The 17,980-nt window shown below is 48.3% G+C and overlaps 1 protein-coding gene across 7 annotated transcripts in view; it reads left to right on the top strand.

Annotated features, from left to right (window-relative positions):
- The window catches only part of ADCY3 (adenylate cyclase 3), a 105,116-nt gene that overhangs the window by 48,481 nt on the left and 38,655 nt on the right, over positions 1-17,980 (top strand). For all 7 annotated transcript variants that reach the window (XM_007971290.3, XM_007971286.3, XM_073022827.1 and 4 more), the window contains exon 3: positions 2,717-2,866. In XM_007971290.3, coding sequence (XP_007969481.1) covers positions 2,717-2,866 — 150 coding nt within the window. The remainder of the gene's footprint in view (positions 1-2,716; positions 2,867-17,980) is intronic.

Below are 17,980 nucleotides of genomic sequence, written 5' to 3'. Positions count from 1 at the left end.
TAGAGGGTCAGCAGGCATGAGCCAAGCCTGATGCTGCTTCCAGCCTTGGGTCATAATCTTCGGTGATTGGTGTGGAGTTTTTCTGAGATAGTTGTTCTGGTGGTCTGCACAGCAGGCCTTAGGTGGACAACTGGGGGGAAAATGACTAACTCCTTGTACAAGCTCAACACTGCTCACTCGATAGAGCCTGTCCCGTCTGTCCCTGTGAGATGGCCAGGTGGGGCATGTCCATTGGAAGCAGGAAGACCCCGGAGTGCAGAGTTCTTTCTTCAGCCCAGCGTGACACTCAAGTGGTTGTGGCCCCAGGGCAGCCTGCCTTGTATGGGGCCCTTGGTGCAGGGTCACCTGCCTACCCTGGCAGTGCGGGGCCCGGGTGCTTGGTGCGGGGTCACCGACCCTGGCAGTCTGGAGCCCAGATGCTCGGTTCCCGGTTGGCCTCCACCTCCCTGTGCGGCTTACCCTTTGGCCTCCAGGACCCAGAGCGCTGAGAGCCCAGGAGACCCTCAGCCCTGGGCACTGATGTATTGCCTGGTGAGGAAGCCTGACCTTGTCACCCAGCTCTCCTGGCTTCTGGAATCGTGAGCTTGGGGGCAGGCAGACTTCCAAGGCCACGCAGCCCCTGCAGGAGAGCGGTCTCTGGGCTGGTGGAGGTGGTCTTGAGCTCAGCACAGTCTGTGGGTTTTGCTTTGACTCCTTCAACACATGTTGGCAGCTTTTTGGCCAATCAGGTGTTGACTGAGTGGCCTGAGGCCATGTGGTACTGACCACTCAGACAGCGGCAGGTTATCCTGCCCCAGCAGACTTGCCCCACAAACGGGGTAGGCGACTGGGGCTGCTGAGACCCAAGAGGTCAACAGGTCATTACAGGCTGGAACCAGACGCCTTGGGAATCTACACCTGGTGACTTGCTGACCAGCACTGAGACTCGCCTGACCTCCTGATTCATGACGCAGCGGGCCCTTGTTGAGTGCCACAGAGGCTGCAGGAACATTCTGCCGGGTGTGGTGGTGGTTGATCCTCAGGGCAAGTATTGATCAGCTCTGATGAAACACAACAGAGTTCAGAGAGGATATGGCATAACCAAGAGAACCGAGAAAATTCATGTCAGAACCAGCCTCCCTTGTTGTCTATTAGACCATCTTGTTTAAAAATTAAAAATTGGCCGGGCGCGGTGGCTCAAGCCTGTAATCCCAGCACTTTGGGAGGCCGAGATGGGCGGATCACGCGGTCAGGAGATCGAGACCATGCTGGCTAACGTGGTGAAACCCCATCTCTACTAAAAAATACAAAAAATTAGCCGGGTGAGGTTGCGGGCGCCTGTAGTCCCAGCTACACGGGAGGCTGAGGCAGGAGAATGATGTGAACCCGGGAGGCGGAGCTTGCAGTGAGCTGAGATCCGGCCACTGCACTCCAGCCTGGGTGACAGAGTGAGACTCCGTCTCAAAAAAAAAAAAAAAAAAAAAAAAATTAAAAATTGACTTCCCTTTTTCACCTACCCCAGAATCCATACTCCATGAGGCTAACCTTTTCTCCCCTGAAGGCCAGAAACTGAGAAATTCTTCCGCTTCTCTTCCCATCCCATTTCTCAACTCCAAACTCAGTTTCCAGAAACCACACCTAGCAGACAGGCATCTGGAAACCGGGGCTGGGAGGGTGGCCACAGCCTTGGGGGAAGGGCGTGGAGCTGGCACCAGGGAAGCTGCAGGAGCCAGACCAGGAAAGAGGCCTTGCTTGAAAAGGCTGACTGAGGCCAGTGGTGTTGGAGAAGCAGGAAGGATTAGCACTTGGTCCAGACATGGTGGGGCACAGTCATGGCCAAAGATCAGAGTAGCAGCAGCCAGGCCTGGACGCCAGGCAGGGTTGGGATGTTCAGATCTGTACCCAAGGTTACCCCAGCAGGAGACCATCAGATCTGCAGTCCCTACAGCCTATGGAAGTGGGCCGGGACACCTGGGGCATCTTCAGGGTGCCAGGGATGGGGTACGGGCACTTGATACCCCAGAAGCCCTTTGAGCCAGGGCACTGACCTCACAGGCAGTGGAGGAGACCTCAAGTCCCCGGATACCCCCACAATAACTTGAGACCTGAGTATCGGTACTGGGCACCCCTCACCTGCTGGCAGGTGGGGTTAGCGGAGAGGATACCTGTGAATCCCAGAAAACTAGAAACCTGTGACACATGTGTAAGGTAAACTTTGTGACTACCAAATCAGCCTGGGACCGCTTCAGGGGTCCTGCAGCATCCCAAACCATCTGAGCTTTTAGGATTACACAGTCCTGCTCAGTGGGACCTGGGATTTGTGCACCCTCCTTCCCGACAAATTGGCACAGTGCTGCTGGAGCAAATGCGTGAAGGAATGAATGGGTGGCAAAGGGTCTGCTCAGTCCTCACAGCTGCAGGTACTGGCCAGCCTTGCTTTGTTGGGAAGCTGGAGGGGAACCACAGCCCCTCAGCCAGCCTCGAACGCCTGCACCGTGCCCCTCGTGGAACCTTTGAGCCTTTCAGGCCTTGAGCCATGCCCCTGGGTGGACCACCCATCCATGGTACATGTGGCGGTGTCTGAGGCTCTGGGGTCCAAGGCTCTACTGGGCCCCTCCCTGGACATTGGGCAACTTGAGGTTTGATTTTGGTCGCCACCCACCCCACCTCCTCCATCCCCTTTTCTGAAGACATGCCTTCACCCCTGGCCTTTTCTCTCTTCTTCCTTGGGGTGCAGATCCTGGCCAACGTCGTCCTCTACCTGTGCGCCATCGCTGTGGGCATCATGTCCTTCTACATGGCTGACCGCAAGCACCGCAAGGCCTTCCTGGAGGCCCGCCAGTCGCTGGAGGTGAAGATGAACCTGGAAGAGCAGAGCCAGCAGCAGGTGAGGCTCTCGGGAGGCCTCTGGCCTGGAGCTTGGGCTCAGGGACTGTGGCCTTGTCAGAGGGAGCGGAACCAGAGTGGCAGCCCCTGGCTCCATGAGGCTTGGCGTTCATCTGCCCTGTTCAGGTGTTTGCTTCTGAACTTGGCCTTCTGGGCTCCTCGCCATTAGAGGACAGCTTCTGAGCTTCAGGGAGCCTCTTACTCTTAAATCTGCTTCTGCTTGACCCGGCTCTCTCCTCATCTGCCTTCCTGCTCTTTGCTTTGTTTTGCTTCTGTAATGTAAAACTTTTCCATTTAAAGAAATGCATCGCCCAAGCAGCCAGCTATGACTTCCTGCATTCCTTTCTCCGATGACCTTCTCGGGACCAAGGTCAGGGTCAGGGGCATCATGGGCATCCCTTCGCGTCATGCCACCCCCGCCGCTCTTGCTGGTCCAACCGCAGATCACCCTGTGCACCTGCTCATGCTGTGGGTGGGGCGTCGACCCATCCTGCGGCCTCAGGGCCCTGCTGGGTGAAGTGTGTCAGCCTCACGCCCCCACCCAGGGGAGCTCCTCCCTCCCTTACCTTCCCATCTGAGGTCACTGCTGAAGAAGGAAAACCAGCCTGTTCCTCGGGGATGCCCGTTTACATTCTTCATCTGGAGAGAGGCCTGGCTGTCCCTGCCTCGGTTTCCTGGCTTTCCTCCAGTCTCTTCCATGGCCGAACCATCCTCCCAGTTCTCGTGTCCCTCAGGCTTTTACACAGTTTGGCCTGGATTCATCTCACATGCTTTTTGAAGGTCTCCAGAAATTATATCCACCAATTTCCTGTTATCCATAGGTTGATTTCCCTTCAAAAACGAGCTCTCAATAGGTTGACACTATGATTCTCTGCTCTGGGAACCACATCGTTTGTGTTCAGGAGGCTCTGTGTGCTCCTGATGCACTGAAACTGCTGTTTCATAGATGGTGCCACTCAGGTGGACAGGGCCTTGGTTTTGGGGGCCACTCTGGAGCCCTTGGCTTGCAGGAGCCCCACCGTCGGGCCTCACTCACATTCTCTAGACAGTGCTGTTCCGAGGCACACACTAAGTCATTTAGCTGATGGGTCCCCGATTTCACTGTCCTGGGGATGTTTTTCTTCCCTCCCCATTTACCAATCTCATTCCTTTCAGAAGGCCCCCATAGGAGGGGATTTTCTTAGTTGCCCATCGTATTTCCCCCTTCCCCTGGGCCCTGTGACCTGTGGTTATTGAGGAGCTGCTGTGGCCTGTGAATATTTAAAGAATCTTCCTTTCCTGGCTTGTAAAGCCCCTTGAAAGGCATTCTTTAATTTCTGGTTTTTTTTATACTGTCTCATTTCTTGTTTGTATCTGATCTCGCACTGTGGCGGCATCCCTCTGGGTTCTCTATACTTAAAAAAAAAAAAAAAAAATGCACGTGTCACCACGTAGCTAGGCGAGCGTTCTTTTTATATAACATTTGTGCAGTTTTCAGCATGTCTGTCTGCATCGCTCTTATCTGTCTCATATTGTACAATCTAGGACATCTTAAGTCACACTGAACGGTCTTGTGGGGGCCCCTGGTGTGATGAGGAAGGCCCTGTGTCTCACCCTGAGGCTGTTCTCTTGTAGACAATTTAGATAAGTTACCCACCCTGCAGAGCCTCACTTTTCCTCATCTGCAAAGTGGAGGTATTGACATTTTTGTCTGTAGGTTTCTTGAGGGTCAAATGAGAAACCCAGAACTGCTTTGTAACCCGTAGAGCTTGTTAGAGGTAGGCCGATTGCACGGGGCCATGAGGCCTGCTTTCTAACGCCCAGGGCCATATGCTCCCTCTGGGCAGGGTCAGCGCAGGAGTGTGGGCACCAGCAGAGAGGGTCATCCCTGGGTGACCCGGGGCTCCTGAGGGTGCTAGCAGCCTGCCTGGGCCACACTGGTGCTTCTCTGCACTGCCTGCCCACGCTGCACCGGCGGAGCAGAGATTGGCCCCGGGACGAGCAGGTCCAGGTTAGGTGGAAGGGGGAGGTGCAGAGGTGTGGGGGGAGTTGAGGGGTGAGGTGCATCCTCAGGCCTAGCTGGGCACACAGCCGGGGCCTATAATTCTCCAAGTGGAATGAATTTGTCTAGCCCGGCTCTGTCCTGAGTGAATGAATTTGTCTAGCCCGGCTCTGTCCTGAGTGAATGAATTTGTCTAGCCCGGCTCTGTCCTGAGTGTGGCCTTGGGCTTGTTGCTGCCCCTCTTTGAACTTCAGTATCCCCATATGTAAAACCTTTGAGATTTTTTTTTTTTTTTTTGAGACGGAGTCTTGGTCTTGTCACCCAGGTTGGAGTGCAATGGCACAATCTTGGCTCACTGCAACCTCTGCCTCCCGGGTTCAAGCGCTTCTCCTGCCTCAGCTTCCCAAGTAGCTGGGATTACAAGCACCTGGCACCATGCCCGACTAATTTTTTTTTGTATTTTTAGTAGAGACGAGGTTTCACCATGTTGGCCAGGCTGGTCTCAAACTCCTGACCTCAGGTGATCCGCCCACCTCGGCCATTGGGAAGGTTGGAATGTTACCACTGGGAAGGTTGGAATCCTGCCCCCTGTGAGTGTCCGTTTACCTACATTCTCCTTACGTCTTCTGTGACTGTTCAAGAGAGAAACCTGCCTGCCATTTTCCTTCCTTTCCATGTGCTTGACAGGGTTTGGTATTACAGTTATGCCCAACTCATTAAATAATTTGAGAAAGGTTCCCTCTTTCTAACCCCTGATAGTTTGAAGATAATTTGGGTTATTCCTTAAATTTAGAAGTCACGGCATGTGGCTGGCCTGTAGGTGTGGCCAGGCACGTGGCTCTGCCTGTAATACCAGCACTTTGGGAGACTGAGACAGGAGGATCACTTGGGTCCAGGAGTTCAAGACCAGCCTGGGCAACAAAGCAAGACCCCATCTCTACAAAAAATGAAAAAATTAGCTGAGTGTGGTGGTGCATGCCTGTAGTCCCAGCTGCTTGGGAGGCTGAGGTGGGAGGATCGCTTGAGCCCAGGAGGTTAAGGCTGCAGTGAGCTGTGACTGTGCCCCTGCACTCCAGCTTGGGCAACAAAGTGAGACCCTGTCTTTTTTTTTTTTTTTTTAAAAAAAAGCACTAATGAAGAAGTCCTGTGGGCCTGGAGTGTTCTTTAGGGGAAGATTCTGTTTCCATCACAGATAATAAGGTTGTTCAGATTTTATATTTCCTTTTGTATAGGTTTTAGAGAGGTTTTTTCCCCCAGAAACATGCCCATTCAAATTTTCAAAATTTTGACATAACATTCTTAGTATTTTCTTTTTACCTTTTGTCTGAAATGTATAATGATGTTCCTTTTTTTCATTACCGAAGATAATTTGTACCTTTTTAAAAGTTTTCTTAATCAGTCTTGCTAAGGCTTGTTTTAGCCTGTTTGGCGGACCACCTTTAATCTTTGTTGCCTTCTTTGTACATTTCTTATCTCTTATTTATTTTTGAGACGGAGTCTTGCTCTGTCACCCAGACTGGAGTGCAGTGGCGAGATCTCGGCTCACTGCAAGCTCTGCCTCCTGAGCTCACGCCATTCTCCAGCCTCAGCCTCCCGAGTAGCTGGGACTACAGGTGCCCACCACCACGCCCGGCTAATTTTTTTGTATTTTCTTTTAGTAGAGACGGAGTTTCACCATGTTAGCCAGGATGGTCTCGATTTCCTGACTTTGTGATCTGCCCGCCTCGGCCTCCCAAAGTTCTGGGATTACAGGCGTGAGCCACTGCGTACGACCTCTTATCTCTAAGTTAAACTTTGTCATGGCCTCTTTTTCCTTTTGACTTAATTTGTGTCCTTTTTTACCTTCTTAAAATGGAACTTTATTGTTGTTGTTTTCTGGAGACTGAATCTTGCTTTGTCACCCAGGCTGGAGTTCAGTGGTGCAGTCTAGGTTCACTGCAACCTCCACCTCCTGAGTTCAAGGGATTCTCCTGCCTCAGCCTCTGAGTAGCTGGGATTACAAGCACGCTCCACCACACCCGGCTGATTTTTTGTATTTGTAGTAGAGACAGGGTTTCACTACATTGGTCAGGCTGGTCTCGAATGCCTTGGCCTCCCAAAGTGTTGGGATTACAGGCGTGAGCCACCAGGCCCAGCCAAAATAGAGCTTTAGATGACCAATTTTCAACCTTTTTTTCCTAAAACATGCATTTAATGCTACAGATGTCACTCATTACATTGAGCTTTATCTCACAAGTTTTAATATGCCATATTTTCAATGTCATTTAATTTAAATATTTACTAACTTTCATTGAAATGCCTTTGATCCGTGGGCGATGTAGAAGTGCACTAAGTTCTAAACACTTGAGGATTTGTTTACAATTATATTTTTTTTTAGCTTTATTCTGGTCAGAGAACATACTCTGATTTCAAGCCTTTGAAATTTGTTGGAACTTGATTTTTGACCTAGCATGTGGTCAGTTTTGATGCACTTGAGAATAATGTGTATTCTGCCAAATCTGTCAAAATCTTTTAAAAATGAAATAATGTCGCCGGGCGCGGTGGCTCACTCCTGTAATCCCAGCACTTTGGGAGGCCAGGGGGGGTGGATCACGAGGTTAGGAGATCAAGACCATAGCTAACATGGTGAAACCCCGTCTCTACTAAAAATACAAAAAATTAGCCGGGTGTGGTGGTGGGCACCTGTAGTCCCAGCTACTCGGGAGGCTGAGGCAGGAGAATGGCATGAACCTGGGAGGCAGAGCTTGCGGTAAGCCGAGATCGTACCACTGCACTCCAGCCTGGGTAACAAAGCGAGACTCTGTCTCAAAAAAAAAAAAAAAGAAATAATGTCAACTATGTCATATTTGCATCTGCCCCAAATTATTACTTACCTCTTTAGTCAATGCAAGGATCTCACAACCTTTTAACTTCATTTCACAAGCCTCTGCCCCCCACTTTGTGGCTATTAGTGTAATGTTTTTTAGCTAACATTTTAAACCCCACAAGCCCTTATCATGATTATTTTATATAATATTTTTATCTCATTAATATTCTTATATCTACCCACAGTTTTATCCTCTCAATTGCTCTTCATTTCTCCATTTCTTTGCTTCATTTTCTGGTAGAATTCCCTTTAGTATTACCTTTTATGCTGATCTCTTGGTATCAAATTCTCCCCATTTCTGATTACCTAGGAGTATGTTTATTTTGCTTTCATTTTTGAAAGATACTTGTCTTCATCTGTGTTGTGCTGCTACAACAGAATACCTGAAACTGGGTAATTTATAAAGAACAGAAATTTACTACTTACAGTTCTAGAGGCTGGTACGTCCAAGATCAAGGTACCACAGCATTTGCTCTGGTGTCCATACATGGCAGAAGGGCAGGCTAGCTGAATGTCGTGTGATGCGCTTTTAAAAGGACCTTAACCCTACTAAAGAAGGAGCAGTCCTCGTGGCCTGATCCCCTCTTAAAGGCCCCACCTCTTAATACTATTACACTGGCAGCGCCTGAGTTTTGAACGGACACATTCAAATCATACCAAGACTTTTTGCAGATAAAGAATTCTAGGCTGCCATTTTTTACTTCTAGCCCTTTAAAAGCATCATTTCACTATTCTTCCACTTCCATCATTCCTGTTGAAATACCAGTTGTCAGGTAGACTATTGCTCCTGTTACATTAATGCATACTTTTTCCTGTGGTTGCTTTCCCAATGCTCTTTGTTTTTGGTTCTCAGCAGTTTTACGATGCTGTGCCTGGGAGTTTTCTTTGCAGTTGCTCTGCTTAGTATTCACAGAGCTTCTTGAATGTTGGTTTGATGTCCCTTGTCAGTTTTGAACATTTTCAGCCAGTATCTTTTTATTGCTTCTTCCCATTTGCTCCTTTCCTCTAGGACTCAATATCCTTGTTAGACACTTTTACCATGTTCCAGAAGTATCTCTTCTTTTTCTGAATCTTTTTTTCTTTCTGCATTTCAGACAATATTTTATGGACCTAATCTACAGTTTACTAATCCTATCTTCCCCTGGTTTGTCAGATCAGTGATTGAGCTCTTCTAATGAGTCATCAATTGCAATTATTATTTATTTTTCTGTCCTAGAATTTCCATTTGATTTTAAAAACTGGACTTCAGTTCCCTATGTATTCCTATTTTGTCAACTATTTTTTAGAATATATTAAACATTTATTTTAAAGTTCCTGACTGACAACCATAATACCAATGGGTATGCATTTTTGTTGTTGAAACCTTGGCATCTTGGCTCTTTTTTTTTTTTGAGACAAGGTCTTGCTTTGTCACTCAGGCTGGAGTGCAGTGGCTTACTGCATCTTTGAACTCCTGGGCTCAAGCAAAACTCCCACCTCAGCCTTGTGAGTAGCTAGGACTGCAGGCGTGTGCCACCATGCCCAGCTAATTAAAAAAGTGGGTTTTTGTAGAGATGGAGTGTCACTATGTTGCCCAAACTGGTCTCAAACTCTTGGCCTCAAGCGATCCTCCCCCTTTAGCCTCCAGGCATTTTTAAGAATTAAATACTAGATGTTGTGGATGGGAAATAGTAGTGGTTCTGAATAATGTTGTCTCTCCAGGGAGGATGTACTTTTCTTGTGGCAGATGGTTAGAGCAGGAGCAGATAGGAAATAACTTTTCAGGGGTCTTAACTGGAAGGCTGGTCCTTTTCTCATGGTAGCTTGAACTCCTTAGCAATGTGAGACTGCCGAAAGCTTAGCCTCTTAGCTCTCAATTTCTGCTTGGATTCTTGGTCTCTTGCTCCATGCAAATACTAAAGGGGAATAGTCGGACTCACTGTAGTATGGTTCTCTTTCCCTGGGGTCTTAGCCCCTCTGCTCTCTCTGCCTTGGAATCCTTGCTCACAGTCCTTGTTTCTCCAACCCCTTGAAAGCCCTCCTCACTGCACTCTCTTCAGCCTCTCCAGTCCCAAGGGAAAACAGCAGAGTGCATTGGGCTGACCGAACTGTGTTTCCCTTCCCCTGAGGGCTTGGCCCCTCAAGTCCTGGCTGCTTTGGTTGTTTCCACTGCCTTTAAAGAGCTGGGGTTTTATGTATTTTATCCAGCTTTTACAGTTGTTCTTGGCTGGAGGGTTGGCCTGCTAGTAAGATCCTCTATAGCAAAAGTATACGTGTATAAAATCATGAAAGTATGAAAAAGGGTATACCAGGAAAAGTAAGTCATCCCACCTTCATTTCCCCTAGCCATCCAGCCCCATCCACCAATCACCCGTCACTATTATCTTTTTAATGTACCCTTTCAGAGGTTTATAGAATTTACACACACACACACACACACACACACACACACACACACGGTAGCCTATTCACTCTTTTGTACTAAATCTTTTCTTTTCTTTCTTTCTTTCTTTTTTCTGAGACAGAGTCTCACTCTGTTGCCAGGGCTAGAGTGTAGTGGTTCAACCTGGACTCACAACTTCCACCTTCTGGCTTCAAGCGATTCTCCTGCCTCAGCCTCCCGAGTAGCTGGGACTATAGGCGTGCACCACCACACCCGGCTAATTTTTGTATTTTTAGTAGAAATGGGGTTGCACCATGTTGGCCAGGCTGGTCTTGAACTCCTTACCTCAAGTGATCTCCTTGCCTTGGCCTCCCAAAATGCTGGGATTACAGGCACTAGATCTTTTCACCTACTATCTTAGCATTCCAAGTCTGTATTGCATTGCCACATCCTTTTTAATGACTGTGTTCAGTCATTATACAGAGGTAACATAATTTATTGTTGCGCTCTTGGTAGGCTTCTAGGTTATTTCTGATCTTTTGCTACTGTAAACATGGCTGTAATAAATATCCTTGTAGCAGTATTTATTATAGTATATATGTGCAAGTATATCTGTGGAAGAATAAAAACCTAGACGTGGAATTGCTGGATCAAAGGATATATGCATTTTAAAAATTATATATAGATAGCTACTGTAAAATATACATAGTATAAAATTTACCATTTTAACCATTAAGTATACAATTCAGTGGCATTAAGTACATTCACAATATCGTGCAGCCATCACCACTGTCCGTTTCCAGAACTTTTTCATCATCCCAGAGAGAAACTCTGTGCCCATTAAATAATAACTGCCCATTCTCCCAGGCTCTGGTAACCACTGTTCTACTGTGTCTCTGAATTTGCCTCACTAGGTCCTTTATATAAGTGGAATCATATAATATTTGTCCCGTTTTGACTGACTTATTTCACTTAGCATGACGTCTTCTGTGTCGTCGCGTAGATCAGCATTTCTTTCCTGTTTAAGGCTGATATTTCATTGCATGTATGTGCCACATTTTCTTTGCTCATTTGGATATTTGGGTGGTTTCTGCGGCTTTGCTATTGTCAATAGTGCTGCTGTGAACACGGGTGTACAAATATCTGTTTGAGTCCCTGTTTTCAGTTATTTTGGATATATACCCAAAAGTGGAATTGCCAGGTCATATGGTAGTTCTGTGTTTAATTTTTTGAAGAATCTGGCATGTGCCTTTTTTTTCTCTTTTTCTTTTCCTTTTTTTTTTTTTTTTTTTTTTTTTTTTGAGACAGAGTCTTGCTCTGTCACCCAGGTTGGAATGCAGTGGCACGATCTCAGCCCACTGCAACCTTCGCCTCCAGGTTCAAGCTATTCTCCTGCTTCAGCATTCCGAGTAGCCGGGATTACAGGTACCCACCACCACTCCCAGCTAATTTTTCTTATATTTTTAGTAGAGATGGGATTTCACCATGTTGGACAGGCTAGTCTCGAACTCCTGACCTCTGGTGATCTGCCTGCCTTGGCCTCCCAAAGTGCTGGGATTACAGGCATGAGCCACCACGCCTGGCTGCCTATAGAGTTTCAAACAATTTATACTCCACCAGCAATGAGTGAGAGTATACTTAGGCACTTAAGTTTTCCTTGTTTATCTAGAAAATACCTCATTGCTTTTGGAAACCCTCCCCGAAGGATTCCTATTTGAAAACCCCAGCCCCAAGGAACTGGTCTCAAATCAGGAGTGACATCCTGTGGGCTGTTTCCTGCCTTATCCTCATTTGGTTCAAGCCACGGCCAGGTAAACTGAAGTTTGGAAGAGTTCCTTTGTTTTCTTGGCCTACACTGTATAGTATTTGGCAAGTATATACAATTATAAAGAAATAAAAAAGAGGCTGACATAGTGGCTCACACCTGTAATCCTAGCACTTTGGGAAGTTGAGGCAGGAGGATTGCTTGAGGCCAAGAGTTCAAGACCAACCTGGCCAACATAGTGAGACCTTCATCTCTAAAACAAAGAAAAAAGACTGATAGAGGCTGTATTAGCGTTCGCTAGAGGGACAGAACTAATGGAATAGATATATATATATAAAGGGGAGTTAATTATTAGTTAATTATTAAGTATTGACTCACACAATCGCAAGGTCCCACAATAGGCCATCTGCTGGCTGAAGAGCAAGGAGAGCCAGTCCGAGTTCCAAAACTGAAGAACTTAAAAGTCCAGTGTTGGAGGACTGGGTGCATCCAGCACAGGAGAAAGATGTAGGCTGGATGGAGCCTAGGCCAGTCTCTTTTCACATTTTTCTGCCTGTTCATATTCTAGCAAACTGGCCACTGATTAGATTATGTCTACCCAGATGTAGGGTGGGTCTGCCTTTCCCAGCCCACTGACTCAAATGTTAATCTCCTTTGGCAACACCCTCACAGACACACCCAGGATCAATACTTTGTATCCTTTGATCCAATCAAGTTGACACTTAATATTAACCATCACAAGGCCTGGCTCGGTGGCTCACGCCTGTAATCCCAGCACTTTGGGAAGCCGAGGCGGGCGGATCACAAGGTCAGGAGATCAAGACCATCCTGGATAACATGGTGAACCCCGTCTCTACTAAAAAATACAAAAAATTAGCCAGGCGTGGTGGCGGGCACCTGTAGTCCCAGCTACTTGGGAGGCTGAGGTGGGAGAATGGTGTGAACCCAGGAACCAGAGTTTGCAGTAAGCCGAGATCGCGCCACTGCACTCCAGCCTGGGCGACAGAGCAAGACTCCATCTCAAAAAAATATATATGTATATTAACCATCACAGAGGCCTATTCTTTCAAGGCTTTTTTTTTTTGGTCCTGATATTTGAGAGTGTCCTAGCCATGTTTTATCCTGATTGAGAGATAATAAATGTAACACCTTCCTCTCACATAGCATAGCAGCCAAGAACTAAGTACTGGAGTCTCTGCCTCTCTCCTGTGATATTAGGGGAGGTAAATGTTAAGTAGTTATTAGCACAGTGCCTGCATAGTAGACACTCAAACTCTCTACCATCATAGGATTGTTGGATAAAATTTTGAAGATATAGAAAAGTAGAAGAGGCCACCAAAACCTCCCTTAATCTGGGAGTTTTTTTGAAAAATAATTTTTAAAAACTAATAAGGTATTATAAATTAGGTTTGCAGTTAAAAAAACTCAGGTTTGCTTTTTTTTTTTTTTTCCTTTTAGTAGAGGTAAAATGCACATAATAAAACCCCTTAAAAGTGATTTAGTACACTCACCATGTTGTATTACCACCACTTCTAGCTATTTCCACAACATCCTCCTCCAAAAGAAAACCTGGGACCTGAGCTTGATTTTTAAAATCAGATAGAAAGGGACCTGGTGAGCGCTGGGACAGGCCTTGCATGTGAGGACAGGGGACCCAGACCCTAGCACACTCCCACCGTCCTATGCTCCAGCCTCACCTTGTGGGGACACCAGAGTTTGTACTGGGGGTTGGGGAGGGATGTCCCCACTGGCCATCCTGGACCTGGGTTTGCATCCATAGCCTCTGCTAGCATTTTTGGGGGAACAGTGAGCCCTGGCTTTCTCTGTATGGTGGTGGCACTTCACCTCTCTGGTCTTCAGTTTAATTTTCTGGAAATATGACATTAAAAATAATACCATTGTTAGGGGATAGTTTGGGAATCACATGAAATAAGGCAGAGAGGAGTCTGAAAACCACAAAGCCCTTTGGGGCCTCCGAGCTGCTGTCACGCTGGCCCCCAGCCCCTGGGGAGGCACAGGCTGAAGTCAGGGTGGTGAGGTAGGATGGGAGCTGGCTGGCACCCAGAAAACCCCCTTCTCTCTTCCAACCAGGACAGAGGTCACTCCCTCCCAAGGCATTGGGACTGACGTTGGGAGTGGCGTGGGCTCTGGGCTGATTTGACGTTTCAGAAACATCAGCTGACGGGTCTTCAGAGCTGAGTGCAGGCCAGTACTAGAGGCTGCATGACCCCGTTTCACTTTCCTCCTGTAAAAGCTCCTCATGAGAATAAAAATGAGATAACAGACGGAAAAACACTTTGGAAAGGGCCGCAGACAGTCCTGGTAGGAGAGGAAACAGAACCTGGTTTGGACATGGCTCCAAAGAGCCATTCGAGGTCAATGTCACAGCAGACTATCCCTTACTTACATGTGTGCTTAATGGCTTTTTTAAGAAAATTCTCTATTTAAAAAAATTATTTGGGTGTCTCCTTTAAAAATATTGTTAGTCTACCCTCCGCAAAAAAGTGGCCTCCTTCCAGAATTCATTGCCCAGGGTCCATGTCTCACTTTTTATTTGGTCAGGTGCTTTTATCTTTTATGCTTTTTCTTTTTCTTTTTCTTTTTTCTGAGATGGAGTCTGACTCTGTCGCCCAGGCTGGAATGCAGTAGCGCCATCTTGGCTCACTGCAACCTCCACCTCCTAGGTTCAAGCGATTCTCTTTCCTCCACCTCCCATGTAGATGGGACTACAGGCACCCACCACCACACCCAGCTAATTTTTGTATTTTTAGTAGAGACGGGGTTTCGCCATGTTGGCCAGGCTGGTCTCAAACTCCTGACCTCAAGTGATCTGTCTGCCTCAGCCTCCCAAAGTGCTGAGATTGCAGGCATGAGCCCAGTGCTTGGCCATTTATCTTGTTTTCTAAGCTGCCTTGAGAGTATGCGGCTGAAGGGCAGCACCGGCCATGTGGCTGTCCCAGCAGGTGTCTCCTTGCTGGACCTCAGCTTCCTCCTCTGCTGTGAAGTGAGGTGGAGGGATGCGCTGGTGACCTGAGCCTGCTTTCTCTGTTGCCATCCCCTGGGAAGTTGTACCTTCTGTTATGAAGATGACCAGCCTCCTGCTAATGACAGTCATCTCCTGGATGGGTGGGCAGCCAGCCATGGTCCAGGAGGGCAAGGCGGCAGTCCCTCAAGCACAGGCATCCCCTTCCGCCTCCTCACTGGGGTGAGCGTGTCCATGTGTCAAAGGGCATTGAGGCAACAGAGCATTTGCGTAATGCAAGGGTCTCAGCTTCCAGTGGCTTCACTGCTTTAACCTCCCTGGCTCCAGTCTCCTGCAGGGGGGTAGCGGAGCCTGCCCTGTACTGAGGCCTTGTGGATTTGGAGTTCTCGGTGCAGCCCTGGCATGCAAAGCATCCTCTTTGCCTCTGCCGAGCACATATCTGGCTTCGTAGGCAGTGCCATCATGCTTCCCTCTGGTGCGGGGCCGCCGGGGTGCACGCTGGCCTTGGTCCAGCTTCCTGGCTCTGTGGGCATGTGAGGGTAGAGCAGGAGGCCCAGAGGAAAGAACTGGAGTTGTTTGTCTTTATTCCCGCGTGACCACACTCCAGGGGTTAGTTGGGGACCTTGAGGGTTGCTAAGCACCCCAGCCGCCACCTGGCAACAGGTGGCACCCAGAAAACCCACTCAGCACACACCTGCTGCCAGGTGGAGCTACAGAACTGAGCCTCTCTGAATCATACTCAGAATCACTTCCCAGGGATCGGAACGTGGTTGATGGAGGATGTGGGAGGATGGAGGGATGATGGGCAGGCCTGTGCTTCCTTCACACACATCCTGTGTGGTCAACTGGCCCTGTGCCAGGTCCTCCCTCGGGGAGTCGAGGACCGTCCACAGTGCCCACCCTCAGACAGGAGGAGGCTGCAGCTGGGGCACATAGAGGGAGAACCCAGGGCAGACTGCACAGGGTCTAGGGCAGAAAACCATCCCCGTCTTCACCCATGGGACCCTGGGGAGCGGGCTGAGGTGGACGCTGGGTGGGTGTCCATTCAGGTCTTGGACTGCACAGAGAGCACAGCTGCCTCTCCCCACATCTCCTGCTTTAACCCACATGCAGGGTCACCTGTGAGTAGGAATGGTGTTTTTCCCTCGTGCTGGTCTTACAGGGAAGAACCGCCCATTGACCACAAGCATCAGACCCCTCTCCGGGGAGCCCTGGAGCTTGGAATGCTGGGAGGCTGCCATTTCCTAAGCTCAGAGTGTATCTCTTGCTTTTCTGAATGTCCTTCCTCTGTGACATTTGCCCAAGCCTGGTCACTGTTTCCCTCAAGACCTTATGCTCTGAAGACAAGGTGTCATCAACCCTGAGCCCTGTTCTTATAGGCGCTTGGTAGAGGGGAGGGGAATTGGAGCCAGAGGCTGGTTGCCTCTTGGCCTGGGATTGGGCTTCTAGTGCCAGGCCCCACCATGCCACTGTTATCCTGGCAACAGTGAGGTTGGGGCTGGGGGACCACTAAGAGTGGGAAGAGGAGACGAGGCTGGTGTCTGGTGGGAGGGCTGTGCCTCTGCCTCTGGATCCATAGCTGCTCTGCATCTTGCTCGTTGCACCACGGCTGCATCATGGCTTTCTTGGCGTCTAATGTAATGGGTCCAGCCCACTGTCTGCTTCACAGGGGACACACAGACATGTGCCCACCCGCAATATCAGCCTTGCGTTGTACTCGCTATCTTAACTTCTTCACAGAACCACCCACAAAGATATCTCATATTTTTAGTTTTTCTTTTAGCCTCAAATGCCTGTCGGTGTGAGAAAAGCCAGGTGTGTTCCTCACGATGTGAAGTAGGCACTGGTCCTTCTGTTGGTTCCAGCTCTCACTTCCTGGATGTCACAGAATGCTCTTCATTTCAACATTCCAGGACTTAGCAAAACAAATCCACATGTTAGATAATGCAGATGATGAACCCAGCGAAAACAGGTTGTCCTAAAGCAGTGGTGGGTTCCTGGTGGCAGTGGGAGGATGTTGGCTGTGTCAGGGTGGACATGAGCAGAGCTGGTGAAGACAGTCCTGCTGACGGCCCATGCATGGGCTGTGTGGCCTCTGAGCTGGGCTCTGCTGGGCTGTGGCAGGTCTTAAGCTTTTGCCACATCCTCCAGCAGAATTTTTCTCCAAACAGTTGTAGAATTGTCCATTGTGGCCAGTGTTGTGGCGCATTTTATATTTATCTGGCTGTAAGAATGAAGTTTTGTTAGTAATAAGTGTAGTTTTATTGAACGTTTACTTTGTGCCAGGCCTGGATGGTGTTTTCGTTTTATTATTCCATTTAATATGAGATCTCTCATTTACTAGCTGGCACTTCCTCCTGGCTCTATGTGGGAGATCTGCTTACAGGAAGAATCAGTTAGGTAGTCCTTGGACCATAGCTGGCCTGTGGGTATCTGTTTTGTTTGACCTTCCCAGAGTGTTAACATTTTCTATTACTTAAACATTTGTACATTCTAGATAAAAACCTGGATTTTTGACTCGCTTAGAAAATGGAACGATCTGGCAACAAAGGCTGCGAGTAAGACTTGCATTCACATTCTAGCTAGGTCACTGAGCTGAGTACTTACCTCCTCTTGAGCCCAGAGTCCAACACCAGACATGGCAAGACCTTGTCTCTACAAAAAACTTAAAAATATGTAACCAGGCTTGGTGGTGGTGTGCACCTGTAGTCTCAGCTGCTTGGGAGGCTGAGGCAGGGGGATCACCTGAGCCCAGCAAGATCAAGGCGCAGTGAGCTGTGATTGCACTTCAGCACTCCCGCCTGGGAGACAGTGGGACCCTGTCTCAAAAACAAACAAAACCATTCAGACCACAAGTATTTCAGGCACTTTTCTAGGTACTGGGGATACAGTTGTGAGCAGAACAGATTCTAGTGCGGGCAACACACATTAAACAGATGAGTATGTGCTATGTCAGGAGCTAGGAAGGGCTGTGGAGAAAAAGCAGAGGAAGGAGTTTAGGGAGTGCCACGGGTAAAGGTGGAAATTTTGTCTGTTTAATTTAATTTTCTTGGGCCTTTATGCCCAGGGTGGTACTGAGTTGCTGCATCTGGGTCAAGGACAGAAGCAGGTGGTGTTTGCTACTGTGGCAGACATTGCAAGCGCACTTCCCGCCAATC

This window comes from Chlorocebus sabaeus, chromosome 14 (assembly GCF_047675955.1).
Source record: "Chlorocebus sabaeus isolate Y175 chromosome 14, mChlSab1.0.hap1, whole genome shotgun sequence".
In the NCBI taxonomy this organism is placed as follows: domain Eukaryota; kingdom Metazoa; phylum Chordata; class Mammalia; order Primates; family Cercopithecidae; genus Chlorocebus; species Chlorocebus sabaeus.
This window is presented reverse-complemented; position numbering and strand designations above follow the sequence as displayed.